The sequence below is a fragment of the Podarcis raffonei genome, chromosome 8 (assembly GCF_027172205.1).
Source record: "Podarcis raffonei isolate rPodRaf1 chromosome 8, rPodRaf1.pri, whole genome shotgun sequence".
Classification (NCBI taxonomy): Eukaryota; Metazoa; Chordata; class Lepidosauria; order Squamata; family Lacertidae; genus Podarcis; species Podarcis raffonei.
In genome coordinates this window covers 87,268,816-87,287,783 of record NC_070609.1, presented here as the reverse complement: position 1 = coordinate 87,287,783, position 18,968 = coordinate 87,268,816, and the positions used below count along the sequence as shown (strand labels likewise).

Sequence of the window (18,968 nt, the reverse complement as noted above, 5' to 3'; positions counted from 1 at the left end):
ATTGACAGTTGAGGCTTAAAAGCAGCATTGTACGAATAGCAGCTTTTGTATAGTGTATCTGCTCTAGCCCTGAATGTGAAGGGTTGGCTGTGGAGATAAAATAGGGGCTCAGGGGAGAGCTACAAATCAGGTTTACTACCATATTCCCCTAGGAGTTCCTCTAACTTATCAGAGCATCGAAATCTGCAGCATAAAAAAGGAGTTTGGAGAAGCAGTCCAGTGTCGTCGCCCCCTGCAACAAGCCTGCATCTTATGTGAGGGTTTGGTTCCAAGGGTTCTGTGTATATGCAGAAATGTGTACATTCAAGCCCTTTGAAGCCACCTCTGCACAAGCACCCCAGGGCTTCCAGAGCTGATGCACACATTAGAGAGCTTTGCTTCCCAAGAAATCCAGAGAGCTCAAAAGCTTTTTTTGCACTGGGTTTTCACAGCACAAAAAAGAACTTTTTAGCGCTCTGCCTCGCTTGCATCTGAAGTTACAGGATTTCAATCAGCGGCCTTCAGAAACTGCCTATTGTTGAAACTGCACAGACTGAATACATGTAAGATGCAACCGGGCTGTGTTTGCAAATGCTGTGCGTGAGATCCTTTTAACCTGGCTACTTTTGGAGATGCTTATGGTACCGCCCCCCCTCTCGCCCCTCCGCTATATTTTTCCAGCAGCGATGAGGAAGCAAGCAGGTGCTAAGAGGGTTGCCTAAGAGGCAAGAAGTTACGCTCTTGTTCCCAGGCACCCGCCTGTTGGCTCGTGGTCATCGCACGCTACCGTCACTTAACGTCACACAAGAGTAACACTCTGGCCTGGTTCCACACAGCTCAGTAGAAACCACTGAAGTTTATTTGCAGCCACAATGCTTACACTGTATGCAGCAAACACCCTTACAAGTCATCCAGCAATCTGCTCACGCAAAAAGGACCCAACACACAGTCGCCAGAGGAGAAAGAACAAAAATAAAATAAAAACCGAGGAGGTGCTATCTGGGAAGAGAAACCAGGGCAGGTTCGGGCTGGGCTTGGGTGGGCACAGAACTAGCAGCAAGAAGAATGGGGAAGTACAAGGCAAACAGGTCATTTCCCCCCATTATTTTCTCTTAAGTAAATTTAAATATTGAAAAACATTGATGTTGGTGCAGCATTTTTTTGGGGGGGGGGGGAGAATGGACTTTTCTCAAGGGGAGTTACATGTCATGCTGGGCCTGCCTTGGTAGCAAGCCTGTGCCCACTCCCCACAGTCCCTACTGTAGACAGGTGTAGACAAGCGGCAGAGATGGCCTCAGGAAGCCCGTGGCCAGGCTCTACAAGGCAAGGCAGTTCACCGAGGCTGCTTTTTGGGAGGAGAGAAACTAGCTCAGGCCCTGAAGCAGATTCTCTATGCATTTTCCAGCAGCTGAGAAACAAGGAGGTTCACACACGGAGGGAAAAAGCCTGGTGCAATGTTCTGGGGAGGGGAGGCATGGACAGAGCAGCTCGGGCTTCCTTGGGCTGGCCAGCTGGGACCAGGCGGGAAGAGAGCTGTGTCAGTTTGATGGGGCAGAAGGGATGGACACTCACGGAACAGCATGGAGCATGGCATGGCTTTGAGTTCCTAACGAGAAGGGGCGGGGAGAGGAGAAGGAAGATTGGGGTAGGATGGTGCAAGTTAAAAGGGATGTATAAGAAAAATATACATTTGGAATTTTACACTTCTTGTGCCTCTCTCTCTACACTGGTTACTAAATATAACTCTGCACTTTCACACCCCCTTGCCCAGGAACACGGCAGGCGGCCAGGAGACACAGCTTCCTCACTCACATACAACCCTCACTTCAGCATTGGTGCACTAAACTCTGTAAAAATTTCAGTCACACTTTTTTTTTTTTAAACTTGAGTCAATATAAACCTTGTTCAAAATGTTATGAAAAAATGTACATGTTTATACAAGGCAGGCTGCGGCAGGACGCTGGGGTTCCTCTCCAACATTCACCCAGGGAAATACGCTGGTCTCCCCCTTGCTCTGCCCCCAAGGAAACGAGCCCCCTCTGCCCTGGTGAACTTTTTTTTTTTAACACCCCTTCCTCCTGCAGCCTAGCCCCAGGGACCAGCAGGGATCAGAAATGCCCTTTTGTCTTTCCATCGGAAAAGTTAACCTCCCCGGCCCGGGCCAGAGAGAGGTTCCTCGCGAGATGTCAGCTCATCATGTCGTTGCTGTTTACCCCATAGGCGGAGTTCTTCATAGAGTCATTTACCTCCCGCCGGAATGCAGACAGGTTCTGTGTAAACCTGCCAAGGAGGCAAGCCAAAGCTGGGTTAGAAAGCGGGCAAAATCCACCATCCCAAGATGTTAAGTCAGCATATTAAATACAGGCAGCAATCACTTTAGGCATGTCCAATGGACATGCGATCGCCAACGTGTGGGCCTTGGAAGAAGGCAGAATGGGGTGAGGTACACTTAAACGTGCTCTGCCGACACGCATGGGGGCCGGGAGAGGAACCCCTGCACGAGATGGTCACCATCTGTACTGACAACTGAACTCTCAGAATCACTTGGAAGGCTGCTCAGTGAAGTATAAGGATAGCTCTCGATTTTGCTGCAGGGATGTGAATTGGTAACCTCATTTAAGGCACTTTAAGAAAAGCAAATGAAAATAAAGTGTACAGCCCTTTCTTGAGGCACGGCAAGTCGGCGTTTGGTAAAGACTTGCAGGGGTCATCATTTGTCTCCTGGTTTCTTGCGAGGTTCTTTAGACCCTGACTCTCTTCCCATTAAGTTCTACCCCTCTCGGACCTTTCCCTTAAATTTGCTTTAACATCCCCATTCTCTGAAAATCTCTGTTTTGAACAATAATTCTGTAATAATCAGCTGGAAAGTTAGGTTGATAGCAGCTGTGTGCACACATTCCCTGAAGCTGGGCCAATTGGTACCTGCAAAATATTCTGGGAATGGGTTTCCACAGCTACCCTAGGCAGGCTGTCCTATCCCTGAACTGCTCTTCAAGTTGGGAAGGTATTCCTAATGGTTGGGGTGCAATGGCCGAAGCCAAGTCTGCTCCCTTACTTTTGGTCAAGAACCGTTCCCCCACCAATTTCCTTTGACATCCGAAAGCTGTTGACATTTCCTACTTTCCACTCCCACCTCCCTAAAATAATCTATTTAGGACAGTTAAGCACGCTCACTTTTAGCCTGCAGAACAGGCTTTGCAAAGTATTACCGTATTTTTTGCCCTATAGGACGTACCGTCCCATAAGGCGCACCTAGTTTTTTGGGGGGGAAATAAAGGAAAAAAATATTATTCCCCCCCCCCAGGCGCGGGGCTGGGGCAGGGCAAGCCCGAGCATCCCCCGACCCCAGCACAGGCAACTCTCCTCAAGCCGCGGGAGCCCAGCACCAGGCTCCCGCGCTTTGCGGAGAGCTGCGCGAAGCCTGGGCGCACTGAGCTTGGCGCGCCAGGCTTCAGCATGCAGGCAACTCTCCGCAAGCCGCAGGAGCCCAGTGCCGGGCTCCCGCACCTTGCGGACAGCTGCACGAAGTCTGGAGAGCGAAAGGGGTCGGTGCACACCGACCCCTCTCGCTCTCCAGGCTTCAGCGAAAGCCTGCATTCGCCCCATAGGACGTACACACATTTCCCCTTCATTTTTGGAGGGGGAAAAGTGAGTCCTATAGGGCGAAAAATACGGTATATTCTTCTGCTCAGGGCCTTGCTAATTAGGAAATGCCAGGACTTAATGAGAAGGGCACGTGGGGGGAGAGGGGAAGACTGCTTTAAATACTTGCAAGTACAGGGTACTTGCTTCTGCCCTCAAGTAAGAGTTACTGTGAACATTCCCCATTCCTAATATCCGCCCCGTGTTTGAGCCACTAGTGTTGCCCAGCAAATTCCAAGCAGTTCTTAAGGAGCGCATGACCTCATATGTTTTCCAGTGGAGCAACGTTACAGACAGAAGCTCTGGAGGCAAAGAGTCTCCCCTGATGGCTCCTGGAGGGCCTTGAGTTGCTGGCAGCCTCAGGGGGGATTTCCATCCCCAACTGTTATGCAGTCTGCTCTCTGCAGCAGAGGAGAGATACTGACCTATCGCGATTCTTGGTGAGCAAATTACGCTCTATGCCTTCCATGAGATTTTCAAAGCAGAGGTGCATAGCTTGCTGCTTCTCTGGAGGCTGGCTGTTCACTATACTGTTCCGTAGGTCTGAGAAATACTGGAAAGGGGAGAAAAGAGGGGATGCTGGTTAAGTTATCCAAGGAGTCAGAATCTCCTGAGCACTCCTTTTAAGGAGTCCCAGCCGTTGAACAGCTCTCTGAGAAGTGCCTTACCTTTTCATTGAGCAGTATCAAACCAAGCAGAGGCCGAGACATGGACCACTGATTCCTGCAGTCCTCAAAGATGATGATATTCAACACTGTTGATAGCATCTAGAAGGAATGAGCAAAATCAGGCTAGCTGTTACACTCTTCAGAGATCGCAGGGACTTTTTTTGAAAAAGACGTATGACTGAATGGAACCATTTAAAGGGGGAAGGGTCTGCTGCATCTCTGCTTGTAGGCAGTCAGTCAAGGAAACATGGTAATGTGCATCCCCATAGCACACCAGAAGACTCATCCAGTCTGTTCAGTGTGACCTGAATGAGCATGACAGGTAATGATGGGCATCAGCTACGTAACTACCCTTGCTGGGCTGAGTCGCAGGCTCTCTCTTGCCCCGTCCAGGAGCCTTAACTGAGCCTTGGCAGGTGCACACAAGAATAGCCACACAAGAATTCTCAAGCTTGCACTGAAAGGAAGGAGTAGGGAGGCTGCAAATGAGCATCTTGTTGCAGGTGCTTCTCAACTGGCCTCGCGCGCAGGAGAGCTGAGGCACATCAGCAGCTCTGGTGTGACAGGCTGCCAGCTCCATCAGGTCTCCTCTCCCCCAACTGTTGGGGCAGCCATTCTCCACCAGATGGCCTCAGTGGGAGACACAGGAAACCGGGCTTGTTCCATCTGCTTTGCTAGATGCCCAGCTCCACCAGGCACCTCCTGCTCCTGAACTTTTTTTAAAAATAAGATTGTAAACCTGTAGGTAAGGACTGTCTTGTTTGGATTGTATGCAAGCCCCTCTGGGAGTCATTCTGCCTAAAGAATGAGATTTGTTGTTGTTGTTTAGTCATGTCCAATTCTTCGTGACCCCATGGACCAGAGCACACCAGGCACTCCTGTCTTCCACCGCCTCCTGCAGTTTGGTCAAACTCATGCTGGTAGCTTCGAGAACACTGTCCCACCATCTCGTCCTCTGTCGTCCCCTTCTCCTTGTGCCCTCCATCTTTCCCAACATCAGGGTCTTTTCCAGGGAGTCTTCTCTTCTCATGAGGTGGCCAAAGTCTTGGAGCCTCAGCTTCAGGATCTGTCCTTCCAGTGAGCACTCAGGGCTGATTTCCTTAAGAATGGAGAGGTTTGATCTTCTTGCAGTCCATGGGACTCTCAAAGAGTCTCCTCCAGCACCAGAATTCAAAAGCATCAATTCTTTGGCGAAATAATGGAAATGCACTAAATAAATCAATGTTGGGCCTCAGCAATTCAGCTCCATGAGTGTCACAGGATTGGCCAAGGAGGCCACTGGCTGCCAACACTACCTGCACCCCCCTTACCTGCTGGATCATCTCTGGGTGCTGTTGCATGATGTGCAGGAACCGGTCGCTCTCCTGTGTCAGGGGGGCAGCCCTCTTCTTGGTGCTGCGGGAGAGCTGCTTGAAGAGATAGGTGACAATGTGGTCCAGGCAGGAGCAGCAGCCAGTGCAAACCATGGTGTCTACAAAGACAGGAAAGAAGGGGAAGAGTGTTGGTTTTCAAGCCAAAAGTCAGAGGAATTGGCCACCCTCCAGGTGCCCGGCTTGAAACCTTGTTGACCTCCCTGTCAGCGACTCCCGGCAAGACAAGGCGAGGTCTCAATCGGCGATTCTTCTCAACTTGAAGAAGAACACACCACTTCACCCCTCCCATTCCCAGGGAGGGGAGAGAGACAGACAGAAATGTATTTACATGCCTTTATTTCTGTCCTTCCAGCAGTACAGAGAAATCGTGACTGCACTCTCTCATCACCAACAGCAGAGAGAGAAAAAACTCCACCCATGTACTTCCAGTACAGGGTCATGTGACACTCTGAGCTAACATCCAGTGCTCAGTACACAGAATAGACTGTCCCTTGTTCCCACGGTACAGTCCCATAATGCCTGTTTGGCATTCCAGCCACCTGGAGCTCGCTTCTGCATTGCTCCTTTTTCGTAACAAAGAGTGGGGCGACTCCCAATACCTCAAGGACCACCTCTCCCCATATGAACCGACCCTGACTGTGATCGTCACCCGAGGCCCTTCTTTGTGTGCCTCCTCCACAGGAAGTCCAGAGGGTGGCAACATGAGAACGGGCCTTTTCAACAGTGGCTCCCCGTTACTGGAACACTCTCCCCAAAGAGGCTCGCCTAGCACCATCGTTCTGTATCTTTAATTATCTGTCTAGTTGCCTATGGCTGCAGGCTTGTGATGCGTCTCAATTGCCCAGGCTCCTCCTCCTGACCCCTGTTCCACCACCACTGGCAGCTGCCTCACAGGGAGGCACCCCACCCCACAGGTCACTGGCCCCTTGGATCTTCCTGCCCACCCGCTTCCTCTGCCCAAACATCCCCCGACTCCTCAGGCTCCTGCCCATCCCTGACACATCCAAGGAGACACACAGAGAGCATGGATACACTTACCTAGTGCTGTGAGACCTTCCGAAATGGAAGAAAGAATATACATGATTACGTGCGGCTCCAGGCTAGCTATAAAATTCATGTGGTCCTGGGTGAGTACTTCCAGTAATGAATAATAGGACTGGCTGAGTTTAGGGTAGTCCTGCAAACGAAGGAAGGGAGAATGCGGGTATGAGAGATGTGAGGAGACATATCCTGGCGCGTCCCAAAACTGCTACAGGGAGCAAGAGCACAGTGCTTATACAACCCCACTGCAACCCTGCTGCCAGAAGCAGTATGTTCCAAAGCATCTCTCCCGTAACAGGGGAAATACAGCTTCTTGATTGTTGAGCTTGTGCAAGGCACTAGCCCATGTACTGTGAACCCTCAACACCAGAATTTCAAGGTGTGTGTTTGCAAAGAGAAGTGGAAGAAGGAGGAATTTGTGGTTTTATTCTCCACAGAACACTTTCTTGTTCTTCAGCATCTACCGACCAACTTCCCATTTGGATCCCACAAGGGTGCTGCCTCCCATCCCATGGTTTTGTCTAGCAAGGGGCATTAGCCTTCCTGCCCAAATCACCTGTTAGTAGCAACATGCAGGATTCAGTGCAGACCTTGTAGCACAGGTTGTCAAAAATAACATGGGGGGAAATACATAAAGGCACGAAAAAGGTGGAATCTTAACTGCAAAAGCTCTGAGAAGGAAAACATTGCTAGCAGGTTGCCCATCTGTGGCGCAGAGTAATTGCAAACCAACTGTGACACTTGTGCACAGGCAGCGCAGTAACACAAGGGGCTGTATGTGAAGCAGTGCTGAGCCAGGATCCCATCAGTGCAAGGATTATCACTAGTGCGACAGAACTTCTTCCCCTGCACACTTGCAAATCTGTTCCAGGGGCTCCTCCAACACTCAAGCAGGTTTGAGGATTGTGCAAGGAGAAGTATTGTTGTGCTAGTGATAATCCTTGCGCTTATGGGATGAGTTTGTGGAATGCTGCCCAAAGTGGGGGAAGGTTTGAGGGCCTGATGCAAGGCGGACAAGCTCACCAGAAGGTCGCTGTGGGGGATGGAGAGCAGGAGTTTGATGAAGGTTTGCAAGGCGTTATCAAGTGCATCGTCCCCATACAGACGGAAGACACCGAAATTGACGTAGCTGCCGCTCAGGGCAGCTTTTAACATGGAGAAGCAGATGGAAATCCCTTTGAGCTTCAAGGCATACACTTGATCCTTTGGAACCTCCCCCAAGGTTAGGATGCGATTTCCTGCAAAAGCATTTTTTTAAAGGCTAGTTATCTCAACTCTGCTCAGTACATTTCCCCTTTAACCTCAGCCCAAAGTGTATTATTCTCAGGAGGTCAACAGAGAAGTCAAAAAGCCACACTGAATGTGCAGGAGACTATTACTTCACTCTCAACATGTCGCCTTCACAAGGGGGTGAGGCCGATACCAATCTTTATATTGATACAGAAAGGTGCTTTTTAATGTACTCTTGTTTTTAAATGTTATTTTATAACACAGCATAGTTTGCCCTCGGTTGCTGCTCGCTACGACCTTTGGTTCTACTCTAAAATAACCCAAAAATTCATGTGAATAACCTAGTACAGAATGTAATTAGAGAAGAAAAAGTGAGACTGTCAACAGCGACCTGGGAAAAGTGCCAGAGGGCGAGGAAGTTCTGGGGAAAGAGCCATGGCCTGGCTGTTTGTCTTTTGGCAAGGTCTTTTCTCCCTCTTGCTCCAGGACTTCAGACAGCAGATCTGCTCCTTTAGAGGAGGTCTGTGACTGGAGAATGTTGCAGGCTGTCTCTTCCCCCCACCAGTTTAAGGCCAGTCATGGACTGGGGCATCCCTTGGCCATCCACTGTAACCTAGTGCAGCCCATCAAGTGACGCCCGTTCCCTCGAAAGAGACCCACCATAGGTAGTTATCATTTTACTCGTCTCCCGGAAGAGCAGGATGCCATTGGGTGAGGAGACATCAAACTGCAGCCTCTGGGATCTGGAAGGAAGAAACAAAGTTGTGAGTTGGCTGAAGCATGGGGAGAAAATGAGTTGGAGCTCATATAATGGCCAATGATAGGCCCATCCTCCATGAATTTAGCTATCCTTTTAAAAAGCCACTGAAAATAAAAAGCCATCACGGTCTCTTGTGGAATTCCACAGACAAGTATGCGCTGCTCAAAGGACTACATCTGGTTTGTCCAAATCTTCAGAGGCCCCTGCAAACAAAGGAAACCAGAGGGCAGGGGGTCTTCTATGCTGTTTCCAGGGAGAATTGACCTGGTTCCTGTGGTTGCACTTAAGCTTCTGGTGAGTTTTATGTTGTGAACTGCCCTGTGATCTTTGGGTGAAGGGTGGTATCCGAATAAATAAATAAAATAAACAAATGTTTAAATGTTCTCCTGTGACTGTTTCCTGAATTGCTCTTTGTTACTGTCAAGTCTGCTTATTCAGATTTATTTCATAAAATTTATACACAGTTTGTAAAAAAAAGAGCAAGCGGTTTACATAAAAGGTAAAACAATATTATTATTATTATTAATAGTAAGAAAAAATGACAACAGTACCGTATTTTTCGTCCCATAGGGCGCACCTAGTTTTTTGGGGGGGAAATAAAGGAAAAAATTTTTCCCTTTATTTCCCCCCCAAAAAGCAGGTCGGAGAAACCGAACCAGGTCGAGGAACAGCGGGATGGCGGCGCTGCGCCTCCCTGCTGTCCCCCGAGCTTGTGGGGCTGGCCGATGTCTGAAGCAGAGCGCCCCACCCGCCGGGCGGCAGGCTGCTATCCACAGCGTGGGGAGCCCTGCGGGGAACTCCTGCAGGGCTCCCCACGCTGCGGATGTATGTCCGGCGCGTGGGGCGCTCTGCTTCAGGGCGCCCCACCCGCCGGGCGGCAGGCTGCTATCCACAGCGTGGGGAGCCCTGCGGGGAACTCCTGCAGGGCTCCCCATGCTGCGGATGTGTTCCCGAAGCGCCGGGTGCCCTGAAAGCAGAGTGCCCGACGCTCCGGGAAGCAGGCTGCTATCCGCAGCCTAGACATCCCCGCGGGAACTCCCGCAGGGCTGCCTAGGCTGCGGATGTCTTCCTGAAGCCTGGAGAGTGAGAGGGGTTGGTGTGCACCGATGCCTCTCGCTCTCCAAGCTTCAGCGAAAGCCTGCATTCGCCCCATAGGACGCACCCAGATTTCCCCTTCATTTTTGGAGAGGAAAAAGTGCGTCTTATAGGGCGAAAAATACGGTAATTTAAGATTTTCAAAAAGTTCAAACAACAATAAACCAAAAACAGATTAAAACTCACAACAGCTTTCTAAACATCTGTGAAGGCTTGTCTAAACCAAAAAAAATATTTTTTTTTAGGCCAGCACCAAGAGAGTATAATGAAGGCGCCTGTCTGGTGTCAAAAGGCAGGGGTTTCCAAAGTGTAGGTGCCGCCACACTAAAATAGTGAGTCCTTACAAATGCGGAATAGGTATTACATGGCACCTGTAGTGGTGCCAGTTCCACTGACTGAAGCAGCCCAGTGGGTGTATATGGAGCAAGGTGATCTCGTAGATAAGTTGATGGTGGTACCCTGGAAATTATTAACTGAAGGGCAGTGTTTATTAATTGTTTAACAGCACTTTGACACAAAAATAACAACCCGTTTAACTCCCTTGCCAATATTGGATTGTTAAAACCACTCCTCAAGCCCTTTCTTCCTCTTATCCCAGAAAGGCCCCTGCAGATATAAGAATGGCCGCCTTGCATTCCTAGGCAAGTCAGCCCTGGCAGTTCCAACCCTCTTCCCCCCACCTACCTGTTGTGCACCAGCTCGGCCATCAACTTGAGCACAGGTGTGGTGCAGGCTGGGTCGTGGTACCAGAGCTCAACTGCCCGCTGCAGGATTGGCATGTAGGATGGGTAGCTGTGAGGCAGAAGTTAAGGAGGCAACACTGCTTCCAGGATGACTTTAAATATTGAAATACTTTATTGTCACTTGTATACAATGAGATTACATGAGCACCCCCCACTCAGCTCTCTTGGTCTTAATTCCCCTCGTTTACACACCCACCAAACCCGAAAGTCAGTTGCCCTGTTGTTATCTTTTCATTCAGCAGCCTAACAGCCCACAGATAGAACCCTGTTGGTGCGACTAATCATGCTTCTGTATCTTCTGCCCGAGGGCAGGAGATCAAGAAAGTGCTGGCCAGGGTGTGAATCATCCCTGAGAATTTTCCTCACTCTCCTGAGGCAACGTTCTTCAGCGATGTCATCCGGCAGATTCACGGGACAGCCCATAATATCTTGTGCTGTATTCACCACTTCCTATCAGTTGATGTCAAACCAGCATACCACACCGTGATGCAGTATGAAAGGACACTTTCTATTGTGGACCGGTAGAAGGAGATCATCAAATGTTGATTGACATCATTCTTTCACAATACTCTGAGGAGATGGAGTCTCTGCTGGGCTTTCTTAACCACCAGGGTTGTACTGATTTTCCAAGTAAGGTCTTCACTGAGACAAACTCCTAGGAATTTAAAGGAAGAGACTCTCTCCACACAGCCCTCCCCTATGTACAGCGGGGCTAGTTCTCCTCTCTTCCTCCGAAAGTTCAACACCATCTCCTTTGTCTTGCTGATATTAAGGTGCAAGTTGTTCCCTAGGCACCATGTAGATATTTTTTGGTCCTCCCCTCTATACGCTGATTCTCTCCACCTGTTATTAAACCCATTATGGTTTAATTAAACCATTATATTCAGGTTCTTAAAACTCAGGGTGTTATTTGGCTAAAGGTAGGAGGGCATGGGCACTCACAAAAGGCACCTGAAGTTGCCAGATTAGGGTGCAGATAATAAGCCTGAAAAGTGGACGAGTACTTTACTGGATCCGTTTGGCTGAGATCCTGGTGGGATCCCACTGCCACCACTATGTCTGCACCTTACTTTTGGGTTCTCTTCCCTGGCCACAGTCATGCAGCCTTCCCAGATGTCAAGACAGGAGGAATTCTACAGGTAGCACTCTGTGGCCGGCATGCCCTGCTTCTTGATCAGGGAAGATCAGGCAGTTTTGCTGTTCCATGGAAAAGAACAGATTAAGCCCAAGGTTTGGCAGGGGACTCAATTCTCAATGAAGCAGCCGAGAGCCCATCACTGGAGCTGCAGTATCATCAGAAGGGTTGAAGGCAACACAAGGCAGTTTTCAGCAGTGGCAGGAAGAAGTAAAGGGACATACATAAGGATTAAGGATACATCCACTCGAAGAGCATCATAAAGCTGGTCTTGGCGTTGAAGGCAAAGGCAATCCCCCTTAAATCTCTCACCAGGCCAACCAACGTCCTCTGTGTGAAGGGAGAGGTGTGGGTTAGGGGGAGGAAGCAAGAGTCCACCCAAAAGCAACTGCAGAAATGGATACAGTATGATAACACCTTGTGTGGGGATTACGTTCCGAGGATGGTTCGTACATGCAAAACCATGTGCACTAAAACCACTACTTGGAACCACCCCTGCACAAGTATCATTGCCTTCCAGACCAAGGCCAAACAGGCCTTGCCCCCATAGCAAGGTGTAAAGCTTTTAAACATCCACCTTGCTTACCAGACAAGGGCTCTGGGATGCTCTTGCAGGTCATCCGAGTTCCCATGAGAGCATCCCAGAGCCCATGTGCTGAGCAGGACTTGCCCATCAAGCAAGTTCCTTCCGTGGCAGGAAAACTCGCTGCAAAAAGAGCTTTTAAACTCTTGGTCTTGTGTGCATTTAAACTGTGCAATTTCAACCAGCCCATTTTCAACCACGCAAGGTTGAAATTGTGAGTCAATTGCACGTAAGATGAGATCGTGCTGTACTCCCTGAGCAACAGCATCGGAACACAGTTCAGCTCAGTGCACATCTTCCCCCCTTAGTGGGAAGACACGGAGCACATTGCGTGCATCTCACTGGTGGAAAGTTCCCTGGAGGGTCGCCAGACACTGACATCTACAGGCCCATTGTCTCATTTGATACCACTCAAAGAAGAACAGTGGGATTATGAATGTTCCTTGTGGTGGACAGAGGGTATCCAGAGGGAATTCTTCCTGCCCTCTCACTCACTCTCAAGGCAGGGCTTGTGCCCAAAAGGCAAGCAAACTGAAGCATCCATCAGGAGGAGGCTTGGCACAACGCCACTGAGACCAACCAAAAAGTCTGAATAATTGGCATTAAACTAAACCCCTCAAGATTAGGGAAGGAAGGAGAGGGATGCAACAGCCTCTAAGAAGAACAGGTCAGGGATACAATAGGGTGGTCCGATAAAGGACTCCGGGGGGCGTGGCCCTGTCCGAAGCCTATGGAGGTGTGGGCCAAAGGCACGCCCCTGAGCGGTGACCCAGGGGAGCTCCTAGTTGACGTGCCTCAGCAGGAGACTCCCCCTCTATGGTGTTAACCCTTCCCGTGTCTCCAGCAAATGGGATGGAGCCGGATAGCCGATAGGACCAATGCCTAAGCCAATGCCTCTCATTCCTGAATTCAATAAAGTTGTGGCCTAATTCGCCCATTTAACCTTAAATTATGGTGTCTTGTGTCTTTATTTATCCTTGGTGGGGGGCGGGAACTCGCCACACAACTGGCTTATGCCAGCAGCAGCAAAATAGCCAGGAACTAATATAGCCCCAACTCTCCTGGATGTTAAGCCTAGGTGGGTTCTCGGTCATTCAGTGGAGATGGGGCAGGCTTCTCTCTGCTGGCTAGAGATGAGGAACGGCCTGCTTCCTCTGGAGCAAAGAGTGCAGCCTCTGTGGAGTAGGGCTAGGCAGCCAGCTCATCTCCTCCACGATGCAACCTCTTCCTTCTTACCAGGACTTCCCAAGGTCTCTGGTCAGGAAATGGGAAAGATGGGGAACCTATTTCTTTGACACGCTTTGTTGGGAACCTCAAATGAATGGTGTACCTCGGGTTAAGTACTTAATTCGTTCTGGAGGTCCGTTCTTAACCTGAAACTGTTCTTAACCTGAAGCAGCACTTTAGCTAATGGGGCCTCCTGCTGCTGCTGCTGCGCCGCCGGAGCACAATTCCTGTTCTCATCCTGAAGCAAAGTTCTTAACCTGAAGCACTATTTCTGGGTTAGCGGAGTCTGTAACCTGAAGTGTATGTAATCTGAGGTACCACTGTACTTTGCCATTCACCAGGCGACTTTGGCAATGCCAAAATGCTTCTGAATCACTTTGCGCACAGAAGGATTCAGACTCTGGTGTCCAAGTCTTGGTGACTTAGCCAGGCAACCTTGATGATGTTGAATCACAGCAACTGAACCCTGGTCTCTGTGTTCGTCCCAGGAGAAGGATAAGCTTTGTGAAGACAATACAGGCAACAGTCTGAAAGGGTGGGCTCAGAGCTGGTGATATAGATTCCCAAGAAGTCTAGAGTGCCTCAGATGCATTGGAACATGCAAGTATGCTTTACTATCAGAGGGGGTAAATCTGGTGGTTGCCTGGGCTCCTGTGATGGAGCAGAGTGCGTCCACTGCACAACATGAAAAGGTGCTCAAGATGCACAATTGCCTTCTAAGTCAACATTTCCCCGGGGGGGGAAATACCAGGCGTATACATCAAGAGGTGAACAAGACACATATCTCAGTTAGTTACTCTATTTGTTTTCAGTATTTAAAATGCCATTTGTTTTGTTCTTTGTTTTCCATTACTGAACTGGAGCAAGTGCATCTGACTTCGTTAATCTCACATTTTTGCTCCCGTTTCTTTCGGTAGCAAACCTAGCTAGTCTTTTGCTGTCTAATTGCAGGGCTTTCCATCCAAATGACATAAAACTGAGAAGCACCCTACAACTCTTTAATGGTATCAGACTTGCCAAATTTCAAATGGAGAGGACAAACGGCCCGTTTTATAGGCAACTTTAAAAGGTGCAGACAGTGTCTGACTGCTCTCTTTTCCCGCTCCCTGCAACCAGTACAAGCTGTTCCAGACAGTTTCCATTTTTTATCCCAAAAGAAACAAATGGCTTTTCCCCATTTAAAACTCATTCTTTTGAATTGCCATTTGTTTTTATACTTAAAAACAAATGGGGTTCGTTCACTTTGTTTTTTAAATAATTCATTTAAAAAAGCAAACATACACCCCTACTGTACACCTCAAACATTTCTGAGAATCTGGAATTGTTTTGTACTGTGGCTATCAAGCAGATATTGCATTGCCAGGGAGGCTAGAGTGTATTTTTCTGAAGACCCGGACACTGGTGACATTAACTGGTGCCTTCCTTTTGCTGGAGTCAAAGTATGGCCAAAACTGTTGCTAGGATGATCCCCCTTCTTCCGCGTTTCTCCTTCCCGAAGGGAAGGTGTGAATTGTCAAGGGCACATTTGGCTGGGGCTGGGACTGTGGTTTGTTCTAGGAGCGATGGTGTCATCTGACATCAACGCTGCGCCCCGATTCTGCAATCCTCTAGCCCCCAGATGGGTGGGGTACAAATAAAATAAGAGTAAGAATAATGTCTCAATTAGCCTGTCATCGAGGGCTTCTTCCCCGAATAGTTTGAAACTCTGATCAGGAACCACAGAAAGGTTTGTTTTAGAGGTTGTTTCCATGATTCAGTGTTTAGGCCATAAATTCATTCTAAGCACACCACCATCTCGTCGTAGGATGAGAAGAAAAGGAAAAAAAGATGCATACCAGCTAGCATCTGCTGCCTGTGACAGTTTTAAGAGTCCTGTGAAATGATCAGGGCCAGATAAGAGAAAAAGCCAGGGACAGTACCCCTCTGTTGCCAACTGGGGTATAAATGGGTGGGAAATAAATAAATAAATATCCATGATGAGAGTCCATTTGCTGAGTGGTTGTCTGCCCACTTCCCACTGAATGAAATTAAGGACTGGCCATTGCTCTTTTCAGGACAGGATTGCACAAGGAGCCTGATGGCTTTACAGTCCAGGTGGCAGGTAGCATCCTGAAAGCTCAATAAGGTCTGTATGCAGTGAAAGCTCCATGAGGTCTGTATGCAAACACAGGCAACCACCTAACTAAGCACTGCAGGAGGAGGAAGGGGAGAAAAAAAAAATTACTGGTAGCCAAAAGAGAACGAGGAAGTTCAGAGAGGCAGAAGGGCTCTGACAAACGTCTAGCCCAGGGGTCGGCAACCTAAGGCCCAGGGGCCAGATGCGGCCCAATCGCATTCTCAATCTGGCCCGCGGACGGTCCGGGAATCAGCGTGTTTTTACATGAGTAGAATGTGTCCTTTTATTTAAAATGCACCTCTGGGTTATTAGTGGGGCATAGGAATTCGTTCACCCCCCCCTTCCAAATGTCTAGCTGTCTAGCCTCAACAGCAGGCATGACCAGGAATTTGAGGGGTGTGTGTGTTGACGGAGAGCCTCCTCCTAATGGCCTGATGCAGTATGCTTGATTTGTAGAAGACCTGCCTCGAGCCCAAGTCAAAGGATACCATCCTCCATTGACAGGTAATCCCTGCTTCAGATTCTGAAGGAGGCTGGCCATCACTAGAGACTGTATGTGGAAGAGCCCTCTAGGTTGCACACACAAGCTGAGAGAGAGCCTCCAAGCCAGGTTTTGCCAACCAGGCGCCCCCCTAGACGTTTGGGACTCCAGTTTGCATCAGTCTCAGTGAGCAGGGCCATTGGCTGATAGGTTAAGCTGAAGTCCAGAATGTTTTGCCAAGCAGGCGAAAGAAGCTCTCCGTGGTTTGAAGGCTTGTGCGAGGAGGTGGCTGAAGATTGGGGGAGCGAGAGCTGGACCTTCCTTACCTTTGCCTCCTGCTCATTGAAGGTGTTGGTGCTGAACATCTGCGCCACCGTCTCAAAGGCAGCTGTGAGGGGCAGCATAAACTGCTCATACTGATCCTCGTCCTCCCCTGGAAAAGACGCATGAAGGACTGTTATCTTCTACAGCCCTGTGCACAGCAACACACGCCACAAATCTGGGGTCGCCATCAGCAGAAGTAATTCTCTTCAATTGGCCTGTCTAGTGAACTTTGGGGTGCTAATGTGTACAAGATAAAGATCAATATTCAGATTCCTCCCCACCCCTGCCTAGCAGATTTGTTTGCTTTACAGAAAGTTAACTTATTAACTGCCCCCACCAATAATTAGATTAGTTAAGACTAGAAGAGTCTAGTGGGCCCGTAAGAACAGAGTGCAATACCTAGGTCCACCATGAGGAGGCGCCCAAGTGCAGTGTAGAAAGTTGTCCGACATCTCATATCACTCAGGTTGGACTGATTGTTAATACCCAAGAACGAAAAGTGCTCACTCTGTTGAAGAACAAAAATTAGGTTATTGAGGAGCAGCTGGTCAGGGGGTGAAGGGGCAGGTTTTGTGCCTGGCTTGTGCTCACACTGGCCAGTCAAGAGCACACTGTCTTCCTTACCCTGCTTTCGGCAGTTGGGGCAGCTTGACTAGAATTTGGTCATCAATCCCAGCTGTCAAGTACGTGTAACTCCACTAGATTACTTACAATGCACAGGATTTTTCACTTACTCATGTGTCATGATTTAGGCGTGGTTTTGAAATTCAATTTGAACGGTCAACAGAAGTGTGAATAACAGGAAATCATAGCAAAACACCCTCTTTTTAGTATTTACTTGCACAATTTGTAGCACTTTAGCTAGCATTTGAAATGCTATCACCAATACTAGGCAGCCATAGAAAGGCCTGGACCTGTGCATACAAGGCAGAGCTGCCATGAGCTTGTGGGGCACAGCGGTCAAATGTGGATGACTCAAGTCAAATGCCCAAGCATTGTAAAGGTAACAGGCGAAGCAACTTTGAACCGGTCTGTATCCTGAAAATTAACAACTGCAAAAAGCTATGCAAACCCTTACCCAAAAGGACTAGAACAGCCTAGAAAACAGACCTCTTTAGCACCTTCCAGAGGTCATTAGCCATACACTCTAATGGGAAAGAAGAAGGCAAGGATCCTGACACGCTTCTCTTCACAAGGGCTGGGGGCATGTGTTTATTTAAAATAGTTTAATCCCAGGCTCAAAGCAACTCTCATACACTCCAGGAAAAACCATTTTGCATACTCTCTACACCAGGGTAGGCAACCTAAGGCCTGTGGGCCGGATGCGGCCCAATCGCCTTCTAAATCCGGCCCACAGACAGTCTGGGAATCAGCATGTTTTTACATGAGTAGAATGTGTCCTTTTATTTAAAATGCATCTCTGGGTTCTTTGTGGGGCATAGGAATTGGTTCATTCCCCCCCCCCCAAAAATACAGTCCGGCCCCCCACATGGTCTAAGGGACGGTGGACCGGCCCACGGCTGGAAAAGGTTGCTGACCCCTGCTCTACACAGCAAGAGGAACTGGTCTCTCTCTTGCTTCTGCTTGTATTTCGGATGCTTTGATATCTCAGATTCAGGGTTGCGGAGATGTGTACAAAGGAGATGACAGACAAGATTAGAAACTCATGGAGAGGGGGCTAAGGGCCTGCCTAGTTCCCTGGGGATGCAATAGTCATTTCCAGGCAAGCAGAAAGACAAGGCTTTTATAAACTGAAAGGTTTCTCTCTTTTTTTCAGGTTGCCATTATCCTACAAGGGACTAACAGAAGGGCAGGTCTGCAGGCTGGATTTAAGGGTCCAAAACAGTCACAGCAGACATCCCAGAGCTCCGTTGCCATGTGGATTTGGGGACAAACCTTTGTAGGAAGGACAATGGGTTCTGCCCAAGAACAAAACAGCAGGCTTCTGGCAATCTTGAAGGGCAGCCGTGTTTCAAACATGTAGCCCGGCCTCTAGATCTGTGGTTCCCAAGGTGGGTGGTGTGGCTCCTTCCAGAGTGTGGGGGATGACCTGGGGGGCGCTAAGAGGCAGGAGGACAGCAGAGGGGCACCGGAGGTGTACATGAGTGATAGGCTTTGAAAACCTGGCATCAGTGGATCGAGTTCACCAATTTTGTTTAATTAACTGAACTAAATAGTTTGGATAAATGTACAGTTAATGGTTACTGTTTTGAATTTTATTGTGCTATTATTTGCCTTACTGGGCTGTGCAAACCACTATTCTGTATGTTATCTATAGGGTGGGGGACAATGCGGATAAGCTTATGGAACTGAAGGGCTGGGACCTCAAAAATGTTTGGGAACCACTGATCTAGAATAACTCATTTGTGGCATATCTACAAAGACTACTGAGAAACTGAGCCTAGAATGCTGGGGGTGCAGCATGGGAATCGGGGGGGGGGGCGCTTCTCCCACTCTACGTGCACAGATGCTGCTAGTGCTGCTGCCCTCAATTCCTCAAGTTACAGTCTCTCTCCATCTCTGGCTGTCTCTCAGATTGTCAGCACAGAGGCCTCCCATGATGATTCATGC

At 48.9% G+C, this 18,968-nt stretch overlaps 1 protein-coding gene across 1 annotated transcript in view; it reads right to left on the bottom strand.

Moving 5' to 3' along the window:
• Positions 1-805: 805 nt before the first annotated feature.
• The window catches only part of XPO7 (exportin 7), a 54,319-nt gene continuing 36,156 nt past the window's right edge, over positions 806-18,968 (bottom strand). The window contains exons 18-28 of the mRNA XM_053401323.1: positions 16,797-16,905; positions 16,400-16,506; positions 11,908-11,996; positions 10,473-10,580; positions 8,594-8,676; positions 7,727-7,941; positions 6,701-6,839; positions 5,600-5,760; positions 4,290-4,388; positions 4,047-4,174; positions 806-2,259 (exon numbers count right to left, since the gene is read on the bottom strand). Of these exons, the coding sequence (XP_053257298.1) occupies positions 2,166-2,259; positions 4,047-4,174; positions 4,290-4,388; positions 5,600-5,760; positions 6,701-6,839; positions 7,727-7,941; positions 8,594-8,676; positions 10,473-10,580; positions 11,908-11,996; positions 16,400-16,506; positions 16,797-16,905 (1,332 nt within the window). The 3' untranslated portion in view covers positions 806-2,165. The remainder of the gene's footprint in view (positions 2,260-4,046; positions 4,175-4,289; positions 4,389-5,599; positions 5,761-6,700; positions 6,840-7,726; positions 7,942-8,593; positions 8,677-10,472; positions 10,581-11,907; positions 11,997-16,399; positions 16,507-16,796; positions 16,906-18,968) is intronic.